Raw genomic sequence first — 17,607 nt, forward strand, 5'->3', positions numbered from 1 at the left:
TCAGATATTGGATTTTATATAAAAATCTTTGACTTTAACTTTTACTTCATGTGTCTCTGTTCAAGATAGAATTAAATAAATGTGGAAAGTGTCCACATGTGGACACAGATGATGCCCCCGCTTGCATATCATATAGTTATAAAGGGACATAACTGAAGAACGGTAAAAGTGACTCTACCCAAATTTGAACTTGATTTGAGTTTTGTGGTAATAAGCATTGTGCGTAAGTCTCATAACATTTGGTTGAGGCTAACTTAAGTAGAGAACAGAAACTAAAAATTCAGCAATTTTTCTATTTGTAAACACGCATAACTCTAGAACGGTTGTGTATAAGTTTTATAACATTTGGTTGAGACAAACTAAAAAATTCAGCAATTTTTATGTTTATAAAGGGACATAACTCAAGAATGGTAAAAGTGTCGCCACCAAATTTTGTACTTAATCTGTATTATGTAGTAATAAGCATTGTGTATATATAAGTTTCATAACATTTGGTTGAGACAAACTAAAGTTAGAAAACAAACAAAAAATTTGTACTTGATCTGAGTTTTGTGGTAATGAATATTGTGTATAGGTTTCATAATGTTTGGTTGGGGCAAACTTAAGTTACAGAATGGAAACTAAAAATTTTGCAATCTTTCGATTTATAAAGGGGCATAACTCAATAATGGTTAAAGTGACACTACCCAAATTCAACTTGATCTGTGTTTTATCAGTGGAAGTCAAAATTAAACATTGCATTGTATAAAGCATTGATTGTAGTTGATTCAACTATAATCATGGACAAAGGAAGATAACTCCAATTTTAAAAATTACTTGATATTTAGAAGAAAATAAAAATTTTGCAATTTTCCATTTATAAAGGGGCATAACTCTAGAACAGTTAAGGCGACGCCACCAAAATTCAAACTTGATCTGTGTCTTGTGGTAATAAGCATTGTGTATAAGTTTCATAACACTTGGTTGAGGCAAACTTAAGTTAGAGAACGGAATCTTAAAATTTTGCAATTTTTCCATTTATAAAGGGTCATAACTCTAGAAAGCTTAAAGTGACGCCATCCGTATAACATAAACATCTTTTTTTAGCTATCTACATGTCTTTCGTTTGATATTTTGATATACATGTATCATGTATGTATCTGATTTGAGGAAATTTATTACAAATGTAAACTGTATGTTTAAATCCCCATGAGGCAGACAGAAATGTTATTTTTTGCTTATAAATATATATGTAATAATAATGTTCCCAATAATTCAATTACTGAGGTATAACCAATTATATGTGTGCTTCTTGGCTGGAAGATAATGGCATTGTAATAAATGCAGTTAGAACATTTAATTATTAGTCTCTATACCCCTAGGACAATTCTCTACATACCCAGCCAATTGCAATAATAATTAATGTCTGTCAGACATTAGCAGAAGTCAGGTAAAATGTACTGATGCTAAACTGTCTGACGGCAAATATTACATATACAAGATAACAATATGTAGGTTATAGACACATCATTCTGACACAAAGCTCAGACATGTCTTTCCTGCACGCTTAGCAGAGAAACAGCAAATACCAATTTTAAAATCTTTCGTTTGAACCTGCCTTTAATTCAACCCACCATGTTTCATGCTCAATGCATTTGACCTCAGAATGCTCAGGTAATGCAAATAATCTTATGATGTAAAGAAAGTCTAGTAACATGGGACTCCATTCAAGTGGAACATTCAAACAAATGGACCTACCTTTAATCATTAAATTTGCCTAGTTTATTATTACGATTTAACATTATATATTTTTTGTTATATAGAAAACTCTTTAGCTTTTTATAATTACATAACAGTTATAACTGTCTGGTTGTGACAAAACAGTCTTTAAAGGTACACGAGTGCTGCAAAACAACTTTGGGTAGGGGGGAGGGTGTGTCAGGAGGTTCCAATGGGTAAGCAGTGTGACATCAATCGTGTCACTAAAAAAATATGATGTTAAGTTATGATAAGGGATATGGCATCACAATACATTTTAATAAATTCCATCTTTTAAGTTTTGAAGGAAGCCAATTTTAAAGCTAAATTTCTTACTGGATATGACGGATAAATGTTGACAAAATCTCAAAAGTTACATCCAAATAGTAGAATCTGATATAATATATCATGATCATGACACAGAACCTTAAAATTCATGTTGATGTGGGGGTGGCAATGTGATATATATGTATGCTTTAGACCAAGGATTTGTATAGTAAGACTAATTATACAAATCCATGTTTACAGGGATTCAAATCTACTCCAAAAAATTAATAAGGATGTAAGACTATTGTTTTTTGATAGATTTGCTTTCAATCTTATGGATTGGACGATCATCAATTTTCTGTGTCTATCTTATATGTTTCAAGTGGTTATTTCCTAAGGTCACCAGATATGCAATATTTAATGTACTTTATATAATTATGAAGATCATTTATATGTATATATGTTTAATATAACGTTGTTTTCAATTTAGACTTGTTTAATATTATCTACATTTACCTACAGTAAATTTTTATTTTCATCTGACAAGAGAATTTGGGTTACCATGTTTAAATGACACCTGTCAATACAGTTTACCTGACTTTTCAATTTCATAATTACAAAATATTAAATATTCATAAAATACCCTAAACATGTATGTGCCAGGAAATTCTCGAGCAATCATAACTTACAATTTAAATTTAAAGCAGTAACTTCAAAATTATGTGTACTTGCTACCTATATTAATAATTTGTGTATTTCTATGTAAAGTAATAACTAAAACTATTTCACAACTTTGTTTATGAACCTTCAGCTACCTGATCAATTGATTTTCAATCTTTCTTTTGTAAAATTTCACCTGAGATTAGTTAAATATAATCATACCTGACCCCTTCTTCTTTTTCTTTTTCAAAAACATCCCTGAATTCTTAAAAGAATCCCTTAAAAACTATATTAATCCCTGAACAAAAAAGGAAGTGAACATGTACATTTGTACTATTACAGTACAACACAAAATATCTGAACTTTTTGTTAGATAATCTATTTCAATTCATAAGGAAGTCAAAGAAATTTATATAAGATTTTTTCCACCTACAATCAATTTCATATTTATTTTAATAATACAAATTATTCCTCCATTTATTTATGACTTTGAATTTTTAAAAAGACATTTAATTGAAAATTTCAGGTGGTCATGTTAATTCTTTTTTTATTACAAAAATATATATATTGCTTTTTTTAGCATAAAAAAATATGAATACATATACATTTTTGTACTTTATTTATCATGTTTATAAGTCATGTAAGTAGTATATTACTCTTTTGATACAAACATTACTTATTTGCTTAATAAACAATAATATGGTAAGAAAACCACCCATGCATGCATATCATATAGCATGACAGAGTGATAAATAAATCAATAATGACATTCAGGTGATCAATATAGGTTTAACTGTTAACCTGAGATCAGGTGTATGTAAAATATATCATTGATGACATCAAACACAAATAAATACATGTCATAGTAAAATGGGATTTTGTATACTTGCATCTGTTTGGGTCATAATAAAATTGGATTTTTATCTACTTGCATGTGGCATGTGTGTTTGGGAGTTTAATAGTAATATTGTATTTATATATAACTACTTAGTAACAAAAGTTCAATATTTTCTTTTCATGTGGTTTCAACTGACATTTTACATAACTTTCTTATGTAAACAGATTATAATTTAGAACAACATGAACATATACCATATATAAATCATTAAATCTTTGTTTTAAGATAATACCATTTTGACCATAAGACAAAAACCAAACAGAAATTAACTACAAAATGCAAAGAAGAAAATACATTTTGAAAATTTCTAATTGGCAGAATCAAAAATTAAATCAGTCCACTTAATAAAACAATGCAGTGCAAAACTTGTGAGTGGTTTTATAGCTATAAAGTGTAAGCAAATTCTGTAAAATAGCTTAATTATAAAAAAAACTATTGTTTGACTCATACATGAAGAAAAATCATATAGAGTACAACCGTTGCCCAAAAAAGATTTTTCTTTTATTCACTTGTAACAATTTATTTGAGTGTACTAAACATAAGATGCTTTCGTTTCCTTATACAATTATTTCCTCCTTGAAGCAAAGCAGTGCAAGATTAGGATGCATCTGAGGAAAGTTTGATAAGAGATGTTTTTTCCACTACATCATTTGTACATTTATGTAAGATATTACTGGTACTTTAATTTTGTTTCAATCTTTTCATCAAATTTTTTAGACAACAGCAGATCAAATACTTTGAGCTTGCTTTCAGTAATTGTAAATATTTTCTGATACAGTATTATTTTGTATTGTTTAATCAGAGTTTAAGATTTATGATAGAGATTTTATAAAGTTTTAAAATGCTTTTTCTTTTCAAAACTGATATATATTCTTTCTTTTTTTGTTATTCCACTGATCAAGATTAAGCTTTGACTGACAGGACAAAAATTATAAATCTGGTAGAGAATAAGATGTTCTTAAAACAGTAGTCACAGTTTTACAACTGAAGTTTACTTAAAACAGTAGTCACAGTTTTTCAACTGAAGTTTACTTATTATTTATTTGAATTGATCTTACCATGGTAAATTATGTAAATGAACTGGCCCTTAAAATTAAAACTGACATTATACTAATAGATTACTATACGGAAGGAGTTTTGCTCATTGTTGAAGGCCATATGGTGACCTATAGTTTTTGTTTACATCTATGTCATTTGGTCTCTGGATAATAGTTGTCTCATAGGCAATACTACCACATCTTCTCTTTTTTAGAATACAGTGTATTGCCGTCAGCAATAATAAACTGTTGACACAGAGATATGTCTTGCCTGTTTGTAATTTAGGTATTGAATCCAAAAGGCAATATTTAAACATGTAAACTATGAAAAACATTACAGTCAATGAATCATGACTAATGTGCAGGACCAAAAAATCTCGATGGAAATGAGAAATGCCAATGCTTATAAAACTGTATACCAAATACCATTGACTTATCATATGATTTGCCCTTTACACTAACCAAAGCACCAACTTTAAGCTGTAAACAATGTAAAAGTTTCAAAGTCAATAAACCATGATGAGGGGATGGGGCCATATACATGGAGAAGAGACTTGCAAATGCTATACAACTGCATACTGAACATCATTGACCTAACATATGTGGTTCCTCTTAAACTGATCTAATCATAAACTTTAACATGTGAACTATGCAAAACATTCAAAGTAAATAGACCATCACTGAGGGGGCAGAGACAAATAACCTCCATGGAAATGAGATGTGCCAATGTTAATTCATCTACATAACAAACACCACTGACCTACCACTACTGGTCCCCCTTAAACTGACCTAATCACATACATGTAAACTATTCAAAAGTTTGAAAGTCAATAGACCATAACCTGAGGAGGCGAGGCCAAATAATCTCCATGGAAACGAGATGTGCCAATGCTAACACAACTATATACCAAATTTCATTGACCTACCATTAGTGGTTCCCCATAAACAGACCTAATCACAAACTAATACTTGTTAAAGTAAACAAAAATCAAGTCAATGGACCATGACTGAGGGGGAGGGGCCAAATAATCTCCATGGAAATTAGATGTGCCAATGCTAATACAACTGCATAACAAATATCATTGATCTACCATTAGTGGTTCCCAACAAACTGACCTAATCACAAACTAATATATTGTGGACGCTGCAACCGTCAACGCCGCTGTCGAAAACAGCATACCTAAGTCTTGCTTTTTGACTCCGTCAAGGCGAGACAAAAATATTCAGAAACAATGACCATTTCTACCTTCCTATTAAGTTTTCTATGCCAATGTTTGTTGATTTATAGCGACATATTTTAACTCACCTAGTTTAACAAATTCAATTTCAATTGTATTGCCATAGATATCCATCAATGCCCAGAGAGGAGTATTTGTAGCTACACCAGTGAAGAATAGTCCAATATCCTCTCCATTAATACCAAACATAACATCACCATTTCGGTTGTACCAGAAATGCAACACATTGTTTATTGCAGCATATCTTTCGCCTAAAGCTTTAGCCCAATTACCAGGTTTATTTGTCATGTCAGGACAGGCATATCTCGGAAGGTCTGGACCCTGTGTACTTCCTGGGTCCAGACTTGTAAATCCAAACCGCAGCACTCCACTCCAACTGCTTGATGTCTGGACAAATTTAAGATAAACCCTTTCATTTATAGCTATTGGACGATTACTAAAGCATATAGATTTACAGAAACTATCTGCTCTGCGAGCTCTTGCTTTGTCATGGCTTAAAGCAACATTGTCACCATGGATATCATGAAATTGTATTGGCCAATCAGTGTTCACTCCTGTTAAATCAGCACTAAATCCTGAAATGAATGACAACATAATGTAAATAAATGCACTACAAATCTTTAACTCCTGTACATTTCTTAACTTTTGATATGGTAGCTTAATCTGAACATTATCTAAAAATATGGCTTGAAACCTCATATGGAAAAAATTGAACAGTTGAGTTTTAACTTCCCTGTACAAATGATTAAAATGTGATGACTGCATGTATGTATCTTATCTTTGAATGCATCCTTACATCAAGTTATATGATTGTCACGAGTATATAGGTCAAATAGTATCTGTAAAATGCACTCAAATGTAAAACTTATAAATTACTGACATGTTAAATATGGTAAGACTGCTCTTCTTTTAAATTACCTCCTTTAACCTTACATCAATATATATGATTGCAGGTCACTTAGTATTGAAGATTAACATTAGACCTACAAAAGTAATCAAAGTAACTGAAGCATAAAATATAGGTCAGAGTACCTTACTTTTCCAGAGAATGCTCCTATACTATCAAAGACTCATTCTTTGACCATGTTTTATGAAAAAGAGCATACAATGTTTTGGCTGTCATTCTACCCAGGATGGTAATGCCATAAAGGTCTCTTTATACTGAGAACTGAACAATAAATATTAGATATATACCTGCTATTACCATACATTGCCAGTCTTTCCAAGATACATATATGACCACCTAAGTATATTGCTGCATGATTATTAGTTTTTAAGAAACAGCTGCAGACTAGGATGAGTACTCAGATATAGAAGCTGGGGGAGGGGTGCTCAAATAGTCTTTCTCACAAACAAAACATACAGCTGTATGAATGGGATATTGTTAATTATGTGTTGTCCCTTTAAAATCCAGTATGTACTTTAATTACTGACTGATTGTTACCTGCCTCATACCAATTGTATATTCATAATACAAACAAGCAAAAAATGCACCAGTTACCAACAAGGGATGGGCAATAAGATTACCGTTAGTTTGTTTCTTATGCATTGAGCTTTGAATAGAGATTTTCACTTCTAAAAAACTGGATTTGCTTTTAATTGTTTGTTGTTTGCATATTCAGGTCAAGAACAATTCAAAAATCAATACAACAGGAAGGTTTTGAAAAGTGGGTTGATTTATCTTATCTAATGAGACTTGATAAAAAAAAAACAAAAAAACAAACACAAAATATTTAAAAAAAATAATTTTTAAATTAAATTTCGTACACGTTTATTAACTTTCCTAATCTGTCTAAAGTATCAATTTTATGGTTATGCAATATTCATAAAAACTTAAGGGTCAGAGTTGAAAATTAGGTCCTAATTTAGGTTCTGTCAGGAAACCCAAAACACACATGTTTGGCCTTAGTATAAATTGAACCTGTACTGGTAAAGAAAAATCAACTATCCTTAGTAATGTTCTCTGCTTTCATAAAGTAAACAATGAAATACAAAGATGTATAGCTTGCACTTTAAAAGTAATTTAACTTTTTTAATTGAATGTGTTTAAAAGCATAAACATGAACTTAAGTACAACATGTTAGTTGGTTAATGTTTATCAACAGACTTAAAATAACCGCAAATACAGAGAAAGTAAGTGCAGTAAACTATATTTCATTTCTTTGCATGTAATGCAGTCACATAAATAAGTTAAATGTATGTAAAATCCTTGCATTTGGCATGAAAAATATACAAACAAAAAAATTATATCTTTAAAACATATGGTTAATTTTCATGTCTTCACCAGGAGGAATATGTATACTTCTGCCTGACCCAGTCAGTATAGATCTAATGCAGGAAAAAGTAAGGTCAAATGTAACATTACTTGCTTAGCCAGTCAATTTCCATAATCAACAGCGTATTTCAAAAATTGGAAGAAAGCATTTCAGAGCCTGCTTCGTCAGTTATGCAGAGTTCTGCAAGAAGTTATAAGATTGCCAAAGTTGACCTAAGTCTAGGACTTATACCTATATGATCTTTATAGTATACAAAACACTGATTCTTTGAATAGTTTCTTTTGATAGGACATAGGCTGTAAGTTTTGAACATCACACCTTCCACTTACAACCTTTTGGAATATTGGGTCCTAAATGCTCTTCAACTTCGTACTTTATTTGGCCTTTTTGAGTTTTTTTATTGGAGCCTCTCTGATGAGACTTTATAGACAAAATGCTGGTCTGGTGTAAATTTGTTCATAGTTAGGTATCTATGAAGAGTTTATCTATTTTATGACTAAAGCCTATGACTGTGTCTTGTCATAATCCAGTACAATACAATAAAGTCAACTTATTACTATTTTGGAACCAGTCCATGGCTTGTGTTAATTACTATGTACCTGATGATGTGATTGGCCATGTACAATAATGTAAGATCTCCATCATTATGTACAGATGTTATTAGTCTACTGTCAAAACATACAGAATGACAGATCATCTGCTGAATTTCTTTTGTTTGTAATCATAACATCCTTATTGTACTATCCTAATCATTATGATGTGTAATCACTGCACCTCAAACACCTCTAAGTTCAAGGATGATGACTTATTACTTGTGACAGAGTTAATTCCCTTTATCATTATAATTATTACACCTTGAGTGTTCACCCATATGAGTTGATAAATACATGAGCTTTTAGAACTTCCGATTTACAAATAAATGGGGAATGTGTCCATGGGACACAGATGATGCCCCCGCTTGCATATCATATAAATTTATAAAGGGACATAACTGAAGAACAGTAAAGGTGACACTACCCCACTTTGTACTTGATCTGATTTTTGTGGTAATAAGTATTGTGTATAAGTTTCATAACATTTGGTTGAGGCAAACTTAAGTTAGAGAACAGAAACGAAAAAATTCAGTAATTTTTCCATTTGTAATTGTAAAGGGGCATAACTCTAGAACAGTAAAAGTGACAACACCAAAATTCAAATTTGATCTGTATTTTGTGGTAATAAGCATTGTGTATAAGTTTCATAACATTTGGTTGAGGCTAACTTAGTAAGAGAACGAAAACGCAAAATTTAGCAATTTTTCCATTTGTAAAGGGGCATAACTCTAGAAAGGTTAAAGTGACACAACCAAAATTCAAACTTGATCTGTATTTTGTGGTAATAAGCATTGTGTTTAAGTTTCAGAACATTTGGTTGAGGTAAACTAAAGTTAGAGAACGGAATTGAAAAATTCAGTAATTTTTCCATTTGTAAAAGGGCATAACTCTAGAACGGTTAAAGTGATGCTACCAAAATTCAAACTTGATCTGTGTTTTGTGGTAATAAGCATTGTGTATAAGTTTCATAACATTTGGTTGAGACAAACTAAAGTTAGAGAACAGAAACCAACTTTGGGACGTACAGACAAGGGTAAAACTTAATGCCCCCTCCGCTACGGCGGGGGCATAAAAATTGAGTTCATTCAACATATTGAAATATTTGCAGTATAGGTAAACAGGAAATAGGTGTTCAACAGACCCAAAAAATGCTCACAAATCATCACTATCAAGCTGCTGACCAAATATGAGGTCATTATGTTCAAAAGTACCTGAGAAATGCATGACCGAAATAATTGTTGAAATATAAAACAGACTGACAGACGAACAGACAGAAAATGTAAATGCAATATAGCCCCACTATATATATTCACACATAATATATGTTTTCAAGATTATGCATCCTTCAGAAATGGATATTTCAATTGGTTGAAATTACCTCAGCAACTACAGTGCCATGTAAATATATATACCTTGAGTCTGATACACAACTAGTGATGCAGATGTAATTTTTTATTATTAAATATGTGTACCAGGGGGATTCTAAAAGAATAGTCTGGCAAATAAACTAATCCTTTCTTTTCAATTGATTGGAATGTTAATGTGTTTAGTACACCATTAATTGACCTTGCAAATAGATGTGTTCTGTAGAAATGGGCTAATTATTCCAGTTTGTAGAAGATGTTTTGGTTCTATACAGAAAGATAAGTTATCAGGTCATAGAAACAGATGGTCTTATCATACATAGAGGTGCAGCTACAGAGTCTGATCAATATCTTACACTCAGTAGGCTGACAACCAATTAGTTTGCCCTTGTGCTAACCCCTCAAACACTTCTTTTGAGCTTCACACGAAGTTACACCTGGCTAAAAGGATCGGGACTGAAAATAAGCGGGACTGAAAATAAGCGGAAGGAATCAGAGAGAAATGATTCCAAATTATTTGTCGTCTGTCTTATTTCCATTTAAATAATTGTCTGCCTTATTTTCATTTAAATTATTTCGGTAGAAGCAAATGACAAAATAAAAGTTTTGAGGAATCTGAGTGTTAGTAAATCTTCCATGAGAGTGAGTCACTAAAAATACAAGGATATAAATGCACAATTTTAAACCCAACTTTCAGTTAACTTTGGACTTAAGAAACAAATACAAACATAGATAATCTAAATCCTTTTATGGTGTCCAACATTCAAAATATCTCTGTCACATTTCTACATATAAAATTATCTTTAATGATGTCCAACATTCAAAACAAATCTCAGAGTGTTACAAAATTTACAAAAATTTTCAACATTGTAGTTTTGCACAGATATCTTGCTTTGATGCAAATTTTAAATCAAACTAATAAACAGGTGAAGTTCATAAAGTTAGATTAAGAGGCTTAAAGTATTTTACTTCAATTTCCATAAATATATTGCAAGCACTTTTGACTTTGGGGAAGATAACCTAAAGAAATAAATTTAAATAAATGGAGACACAGATAATGCCCCCGCTTGCATATAATGTTATAAAGGGACATATCTAGAGAACTGTAAAAGTGATGCCACCCAAATTAGAACTTGGTCTGTGTTTCATAGTAATTAGCATTGTGTATAAGTTTCATAACATTTGATTGAGGCAAACTGAAGTTAGAGAACGGAAACCAATTTTGGGACGTACAGACAGACAAGGTAAGAGGCGGGGGCATAAAAACTGTAGGACTACCGGTATTGTAATTTTTTTCTTTCAGACCTGCTGGTAAAATGGAACAACTCTGGTAACTGTCATGCTTGGTAGGACTACTTCAGTGGTTTACATTTATAAAAGACATGTTGAGAAAAGAAACACAGCTACATGAAGGGACAGATGCTTTGGAAAACAGGTTATACAATGCTTAATACATGTACTTGCCAGTTTTGTTCATAGACTATTATCAATTTAGGGACCATTTATTTAATTCTGATTCAGTTGGGAAAAAAAATTTAAGGCACATTCTCTTACAGGAGCAGGGGAACTTGTGAGGCAAAGGCACCTATATCATCTGTTTTTGCCTCTATCTGTCTGTCCAGTCAAACAAGGGTCAGCATGATAAGACTGCAACACACTGACATCTGTCTTGCTCAATTTTATCAAGATGGAGAAGATACAATATCACTGAACATTTCAAGAAACAAAATCTGTCAGCACAAAATAAATGTACTAATCTACAGCAAATGAGATGGTGTGTCTGTAAAACAAGGATTTCCTGTACTCAAGGAAATATAAAAAAAAAATCTGAACCATTAAAGTTGATCTATTTGCAAAATTTACCACAAGGAAAACAAGAATGAATTGACTAAATGTTGATATATCATCATAATTGATTGATTGTTGGTTACTTAATGTCTAGTGGCAAATATTTCATGCATGTTCAGGACAAAACAAATTAACAATCAATACAATATATAGGTCCTGTCACAGAGGCCATCCAGGATGAATGTTGGGGAAATTTGGACTGCCACTAGAAAATGAGCAAGGCTTCTTAATGTGCAGAGAGCATGGCACTCTCTCCACAAGAGGCACTAGAGATAAGTCATCATAGGCTTCTGATATAAATGTTTTAGATTAACCTACTTTGTCTTAGTCACTCAAGCATAAAAAATATTTATGTTGACTCAAATTTTACAACCTAATTGTATTGTGATGAATGCTAGTGGTTAATTTTCACCATTATCAACAATTTACACAAATCTTCATTTGGATATTTCACACTAGTAACTTTATTTAATTTGATCAAGCCTAATAAATATTGACCAGATTGTAATATTGATGTATTTTACTGTTTATTGGGAATTTTCTTTTTAAATATTAATTGATATATTATGATCACATGATATCATGTTTGTATGCCATCATAAATATGACATTAGTAAAAATTGTAAATATTGAAAGGGCTTGTCTTTATTCAACATGATATCTTGTACAAAGTTTGTTTGATTTAGTAAAGCTGAAGGAGCTACCATTTGATTTTTATGGGGGCTAGGATGAAAAATTTTGTCCTGCATTTATTTTTAGTTGTAATCTCTGTCCTTCTTTTTTATTTTTCACTCTATTCGGTCCTGCCTTTTTTTTATTAGTTTATCCTGACTTTTTTTACATAAATTGTCATCCTGCCTTTTTTTTTGCCAAGTTGCTCATCCTCCTTCTTTTTTTTTATGCAAAACTCCTGTCCTGCCTTTTTTTTCCAAATTGTATCCTAGTCCCCCCATAAAAATCAAATGGTAGCTCCTTAAGGACCCCACTGGTAATAGGAGGAAACACTTTCATGGGTTATCCTTGGAAGGATATCAACTTGAGAGTGCATTAAGCATTGCTGTATTTGTTTTATTTCATATTTTTTTAACTAAAGTTTGTTTTTAAACTGTGCGTACAGTGACCTATAGCTGTCAACTTCTATGTCATTTGGTCTCTGGTAGAGAGTTGTCTCATTGGCAATTATACCACATCTTCTAATTTCTATATTGTATACAGTTGATAACTTGATATTGAATCCTAAATGAATTTTACCTTTTTATCTTTACCTTAAGCAAACTTAAGTTATCAAAAAATTGACTTGAATTGATTATTTGTCAGATAAGATATAATAGATATATTCCAAGAGTAATATTAATAAAGAAATACATTCTCACAAATATTACATAACATTCAACCAAAAGAATAGAGAATGAAAACGGGACATGTGTCAAATAGACAGCAACCCGACCAGCAAGAAAATGTGCACCCTGAGGTGGGCTTCAGCTGGCCTCTAAATAAATAATACTAGTTCAGCACAACGGACACAACACTAAACTCTGAAACATACAAATAAACCAAAATCAAAAAAACTAACAACACTAATAAATGAACAAAATATTTTTTAAATTCACACGACTTACATGACTTACCAAAACTCAGTTCAAAAGATGTCTAAGTTTGATGTAAGAATAAGTAACAGAAGAAACTAAGCAAAATGACAATGCTACCTGTAAACATAAATTAACCAAATCATCATTGAGTCTGTAAAACTTTCAAAGGACTTACTTCAACTTTACCATTTGCAAAAGCTGCCTTGTAATCATGATAGGAAACACATGCCTTTGAACATTATATCAACTGGGAAATATATACTCCATATGCAGGCACTCCTGGAATGTTGCTACACAGAAAAAGAAAGTTCACAATGAGAAAATTGAAATCATCTCTTTTGCCATAAAAGTTTAGTTCTCAACTGATCCTCATTGACAATTTCTAGATATGAGTTTAGATATGATGCAGACTGAACTGAACCTGTGGTAGCCTGTATTTCAAGTTCATTTGGGATAGATGCAGTCAACAAAGACACCAAACTTTGAATTAGTCAGGGAAAGAATATCTCCGATATAGTTGAAAGCTTCTTATCATTTTTCTTGAGAAGCTCATGTAAGAAGTATGCCTTATAAAAATAAAGGAATAAGCCAGCAAGCTGAGTGGCACAATTGGTTCCCATAGGAATGCTTAATGTCTGTTGTCTAGTAAAAAAATAGAATGTGGAAGTTATAGATATGTGATAGGGCCAGACAGCCCCATCAAATGTCTGACAGAAAGAGTACAATCTTATAGTACCCTTTAACTTCTCAAGTACAGAACTTTGTAATATGAAATACACAGCAAGGGGTAAATGATCATCCATCATAATTTATGGCATTCAGTATTTCGTGACAATTCTACTAGACATCTAAAGTCTGTGGATAAACAATGATGTCGTCTTATTCAATCATTTGGGCAAATTCAAATGCAATTGCAAACATGGCAAGGGAAAGCAGACATGAAGTGTATTGTAACAGGTGAAATCCACCTTTGGACATTAAGCAAGAGGACTGGTTACTTTTTTCATCATAAAATAATTCTCGTTTCACTGAAATATTGAACGTTTTGAAAGGGAGCTTGACTTTCCTTTCTTTCAGATATTCCTTGCTTACATAGTTTGTGCTTGGGGAAAGCAAACAATAGTTATAATCAGACATCTAAAATGTCTGGATTTTTTTAATGCCTATGAGGTCTCACAAATCCACAACAGTTAAAATACACCAGATACACATTTTTTGTTCCATCAAATGTGAAAAATGCAATAAAATTGCCAAATAGTTAAATATACACTACTTTGCTATACACAAAAGAACAAAATAAAAATGTTTAAAAACAGTTTTCTTACAAAAAGGGCAATCACAATTTTTCTTATAAATTATACTGAAAACCTTTCCTCAACAATTTTACATATATAATAAAATTATGCTAAACTCCTAAACTATAGAACCTCATCTTAAACTTAACAAAAATTTACATACTATTGCGTCTGTCAACTAATCCTCGTCTGTGAAAAAGCATGCCCTCAAAAGCATGAAAAAGTTCTGGTAAAGAACCACGTTTTCTGAGTTTACGACTTTTACTCAAATCAAACATAACACTTTCCATCGTACAAATTCCCATGTCTTATGAACTAATACAGCATCACATTTCCCCTCCCTGGGATACATTTAACTGCCATTTCTTCCATCTTCTATCTTGTCCTGGGGTTAAAGGTTACAACAGCTGGTGTGATAGGGAAAATCTCAAATGGTATTTGATCATATGATAAAATCCATCATCTTGCCAATTTTTATTAGTTCACACATTCATGCATCAAGATGTTTTGTTGATTTTTAAGGGGTAACCTTCAGGGGAAACCTAAATTTGAAATTTTTTTTGAAAATACAGTTCTCTGTTTTGAAAATTTCTTTAATAAAAATATACTGTAAGACATAGTTTGGAGTACATTTCTTAACTGTATAAATTAGATTTACATACATGTATAAAGTCTATAGACATAAAGATTTATAATTTTCCTTTCTTATTTAATTAACAAGTTAAATGCAAATAAATTCAGATTCCAAGGATGGGAGAATAAAAACAACAATAACTAGTATAAAATTTAACAAATTGGAAATAATAGTGGGTTTTTTTTCATGTAAGAAACTGCATTACATAAAAAAAACCAATTAAGACTCAATATCTACTGCAAAAAAGTTACATGAAAAAGAAGATAATTTTAATTTCTTTGACCTCTTTAGCCACATAAGTCAAATGCCCACTATATAAATGTTCAAAAACATTTCCCCCCTTTCCAACATTAATTCAAATCTCTCAAGAGAGTAATCAGCCTGTTGATACCTTCCCCACTGACAAAATAAAGAAATCATACTATCTAAGTCGGCATCTACAGCAGTTTTAGTGATAAAAAGTTTGTATATTTCTTGTTGCCCATAGCAACAGATTTGAGGCTCAATAGTTTTACAGTATAATTAGCTGACATAACTAGAAATGATCTCTGATGCACAGTTAAATGGTTTTCTCTTAATTCTTTCAATATGCTTTAAAATGATACAGCAAGTTATATCTAAAGTACGTCAAAAGTGGTGCTGAATTTTACAGCTTTCATGTGTTTATAAGTAGTTTTTCAATTAACAATTATAATTACCACTGAATAAAAGTTCTTTGCTGGTTTTCAAAAGAACCTTGTATCAATTGGCAACTTTTCAATGTCTTATGTAAAAAAACTGCTGGCAAAATATCTCTTGGTTACTGTCAGCATATATTTATGACATTTGTTGAAGCATTGATGGAGGACTTAAAATTAACTGGTATATAGTTATTAATGTACAATTTGCTTTCTAATTTTATTTCTATTTGAGATTTTTTTTTAAAGTTTTTTAAAGACAACCGATGAATGCAATCTTCCATTCAACTTATCTGGCATATTGATAATAAAATTTATAGCGATTTATAACAGGAGTTTTTTAATTACTTTTGCACAAGTAAAAGTACACCAACTACAATTGAAGCTATACTTTTTTTTATTTATTACAGCCTATATTCTCATTAAAAAATCAAACTAGTGTACAATTGCCTACACTTAACCACTTCTGTTAAATTCTTGTTTCTACCTGTACTTATATTTAGGCCAAATAAAATATATGCGTGTTTCCTGCCTCCCAACCATCCCTGCCTCAGACCCCCCAAACCTCATTTTTTTCTTGCATTTGCGCAAAAATTGTCTGAATTGGTCAGAAAATAAAGAATAAAGCACATCTCAAACATTTGATTTTCAACAGTTCTTGTTCAGCTACCAGACTAAAGTTTTTTTTTTTCATTCTCTTTATACCAGTTAGCTATATGAAATATATTAATAAAAGAGGAAATAAATATTATAGTTATTCAACCTAAATTAACATGTGTAGGTGTCTTAGCAATATGAAACACATTTGGAGATGTGGTCTAAATGTCAAACACTGAATCAGGCAATTACCAAATCAAAATGATGTATCTAGCTTTCTTACACCCCAGTTCTATTGTTATACTTCATAGTTTCTATTTCTGAAACAAGTGTAAATTGAATAGATCTATTGTAACGAAGAACAATGGATTTTGACCACAGGGTGTGACGAGTGGGGTTTCTGGAAACCCCTGCTTCTATATCCCGAAAACACAGTCCATTGTTATTCATAACAATAGAAATTTATTATTTTTTTTAAATAGCATGAACAAAAGAAATTACTCATAGTGTTCACTACAAGTTGTTTCAAGATATAAAAAAAAAAAACACATTTTAGGAAATTCAATTTAAATTTCCTGAAATGTGTTTTTTTTTTTAAATTGTTTCGCTATTTGAAATTCAAATAGCGAAAAAAGTATTAAGCATCTATTTTGAATAAAAAAAAATCCTTTAAATACTCCTCTGCTTGAAGGTAAAACTTTTGATCCCCAGCCGTGGATTCAGCCACTTTTAAAAGGGGGGGGGGGGGGGGGGGGTCCCAACCCAGGATAAAAAGGGGGGTTCCAACCATGTTTCCCCATTCAAATGCATTGATAGTCACTGATCCCGGTCATATGTCTCTATTCTTAAGCATTTATCTTTAAAAAAACGGTGATTCTAACTCACGTACCTCCACCC

The 17,607-nt window shown here is 31.6% G+C and overlaps 1 protein-coding gene across 2 annotated transcripts in view; it reads right to left on the reverse strand.

Moving 5' to 3' along the window:
- LOC127735313 (protein neuralized-like) overlaps positions 1-17,607 on the reverse strand; it is a 38,143-nt gene that overhangs the window by 9,426 nt on the left and 11,110 nt on the right. The window contains exons 1-2 of one of the 2 annotated variants that reach the window (XM_052245458.1): positions 14,966-15,308; positions 5,906-6,412 (exon numbers count right to left, since the gene is read on the reverse strand). In XM_052245458.1, coding sequence (XP_052101418.1) covers positions 5,906-6,412; positions 14,966-15,107 — 649 coding nt within the window. In that variant the 5' untranslated portion in view covers positions 15,108-15,308. Of the gene's footprint in view, positions 1-5,905; positions 6,413-14,965; positions 15,309-17,607 lie in introns of those variants that run through there. The other variant, XM_052245459.1, reaches the window with a different exon arrangement.

The sequence above is a fragment of the Mytilus californianus genome, unplaced genomic scaffold (assembly GCF_021869535.1).
Source record: "Mytilus californianus isolate M0D057914Y unplaced genomic scaffold, xbMytCali1.0.p SCAF_3, whole genome shotgun sequence".
In the NCBI taxonomy this organism is placed as follows: Eukaryota; Metazoa; Mollusca; class Bivalvia; order Mytilida; family Mytilidae; genus Mytilus; species Mytilus californianus.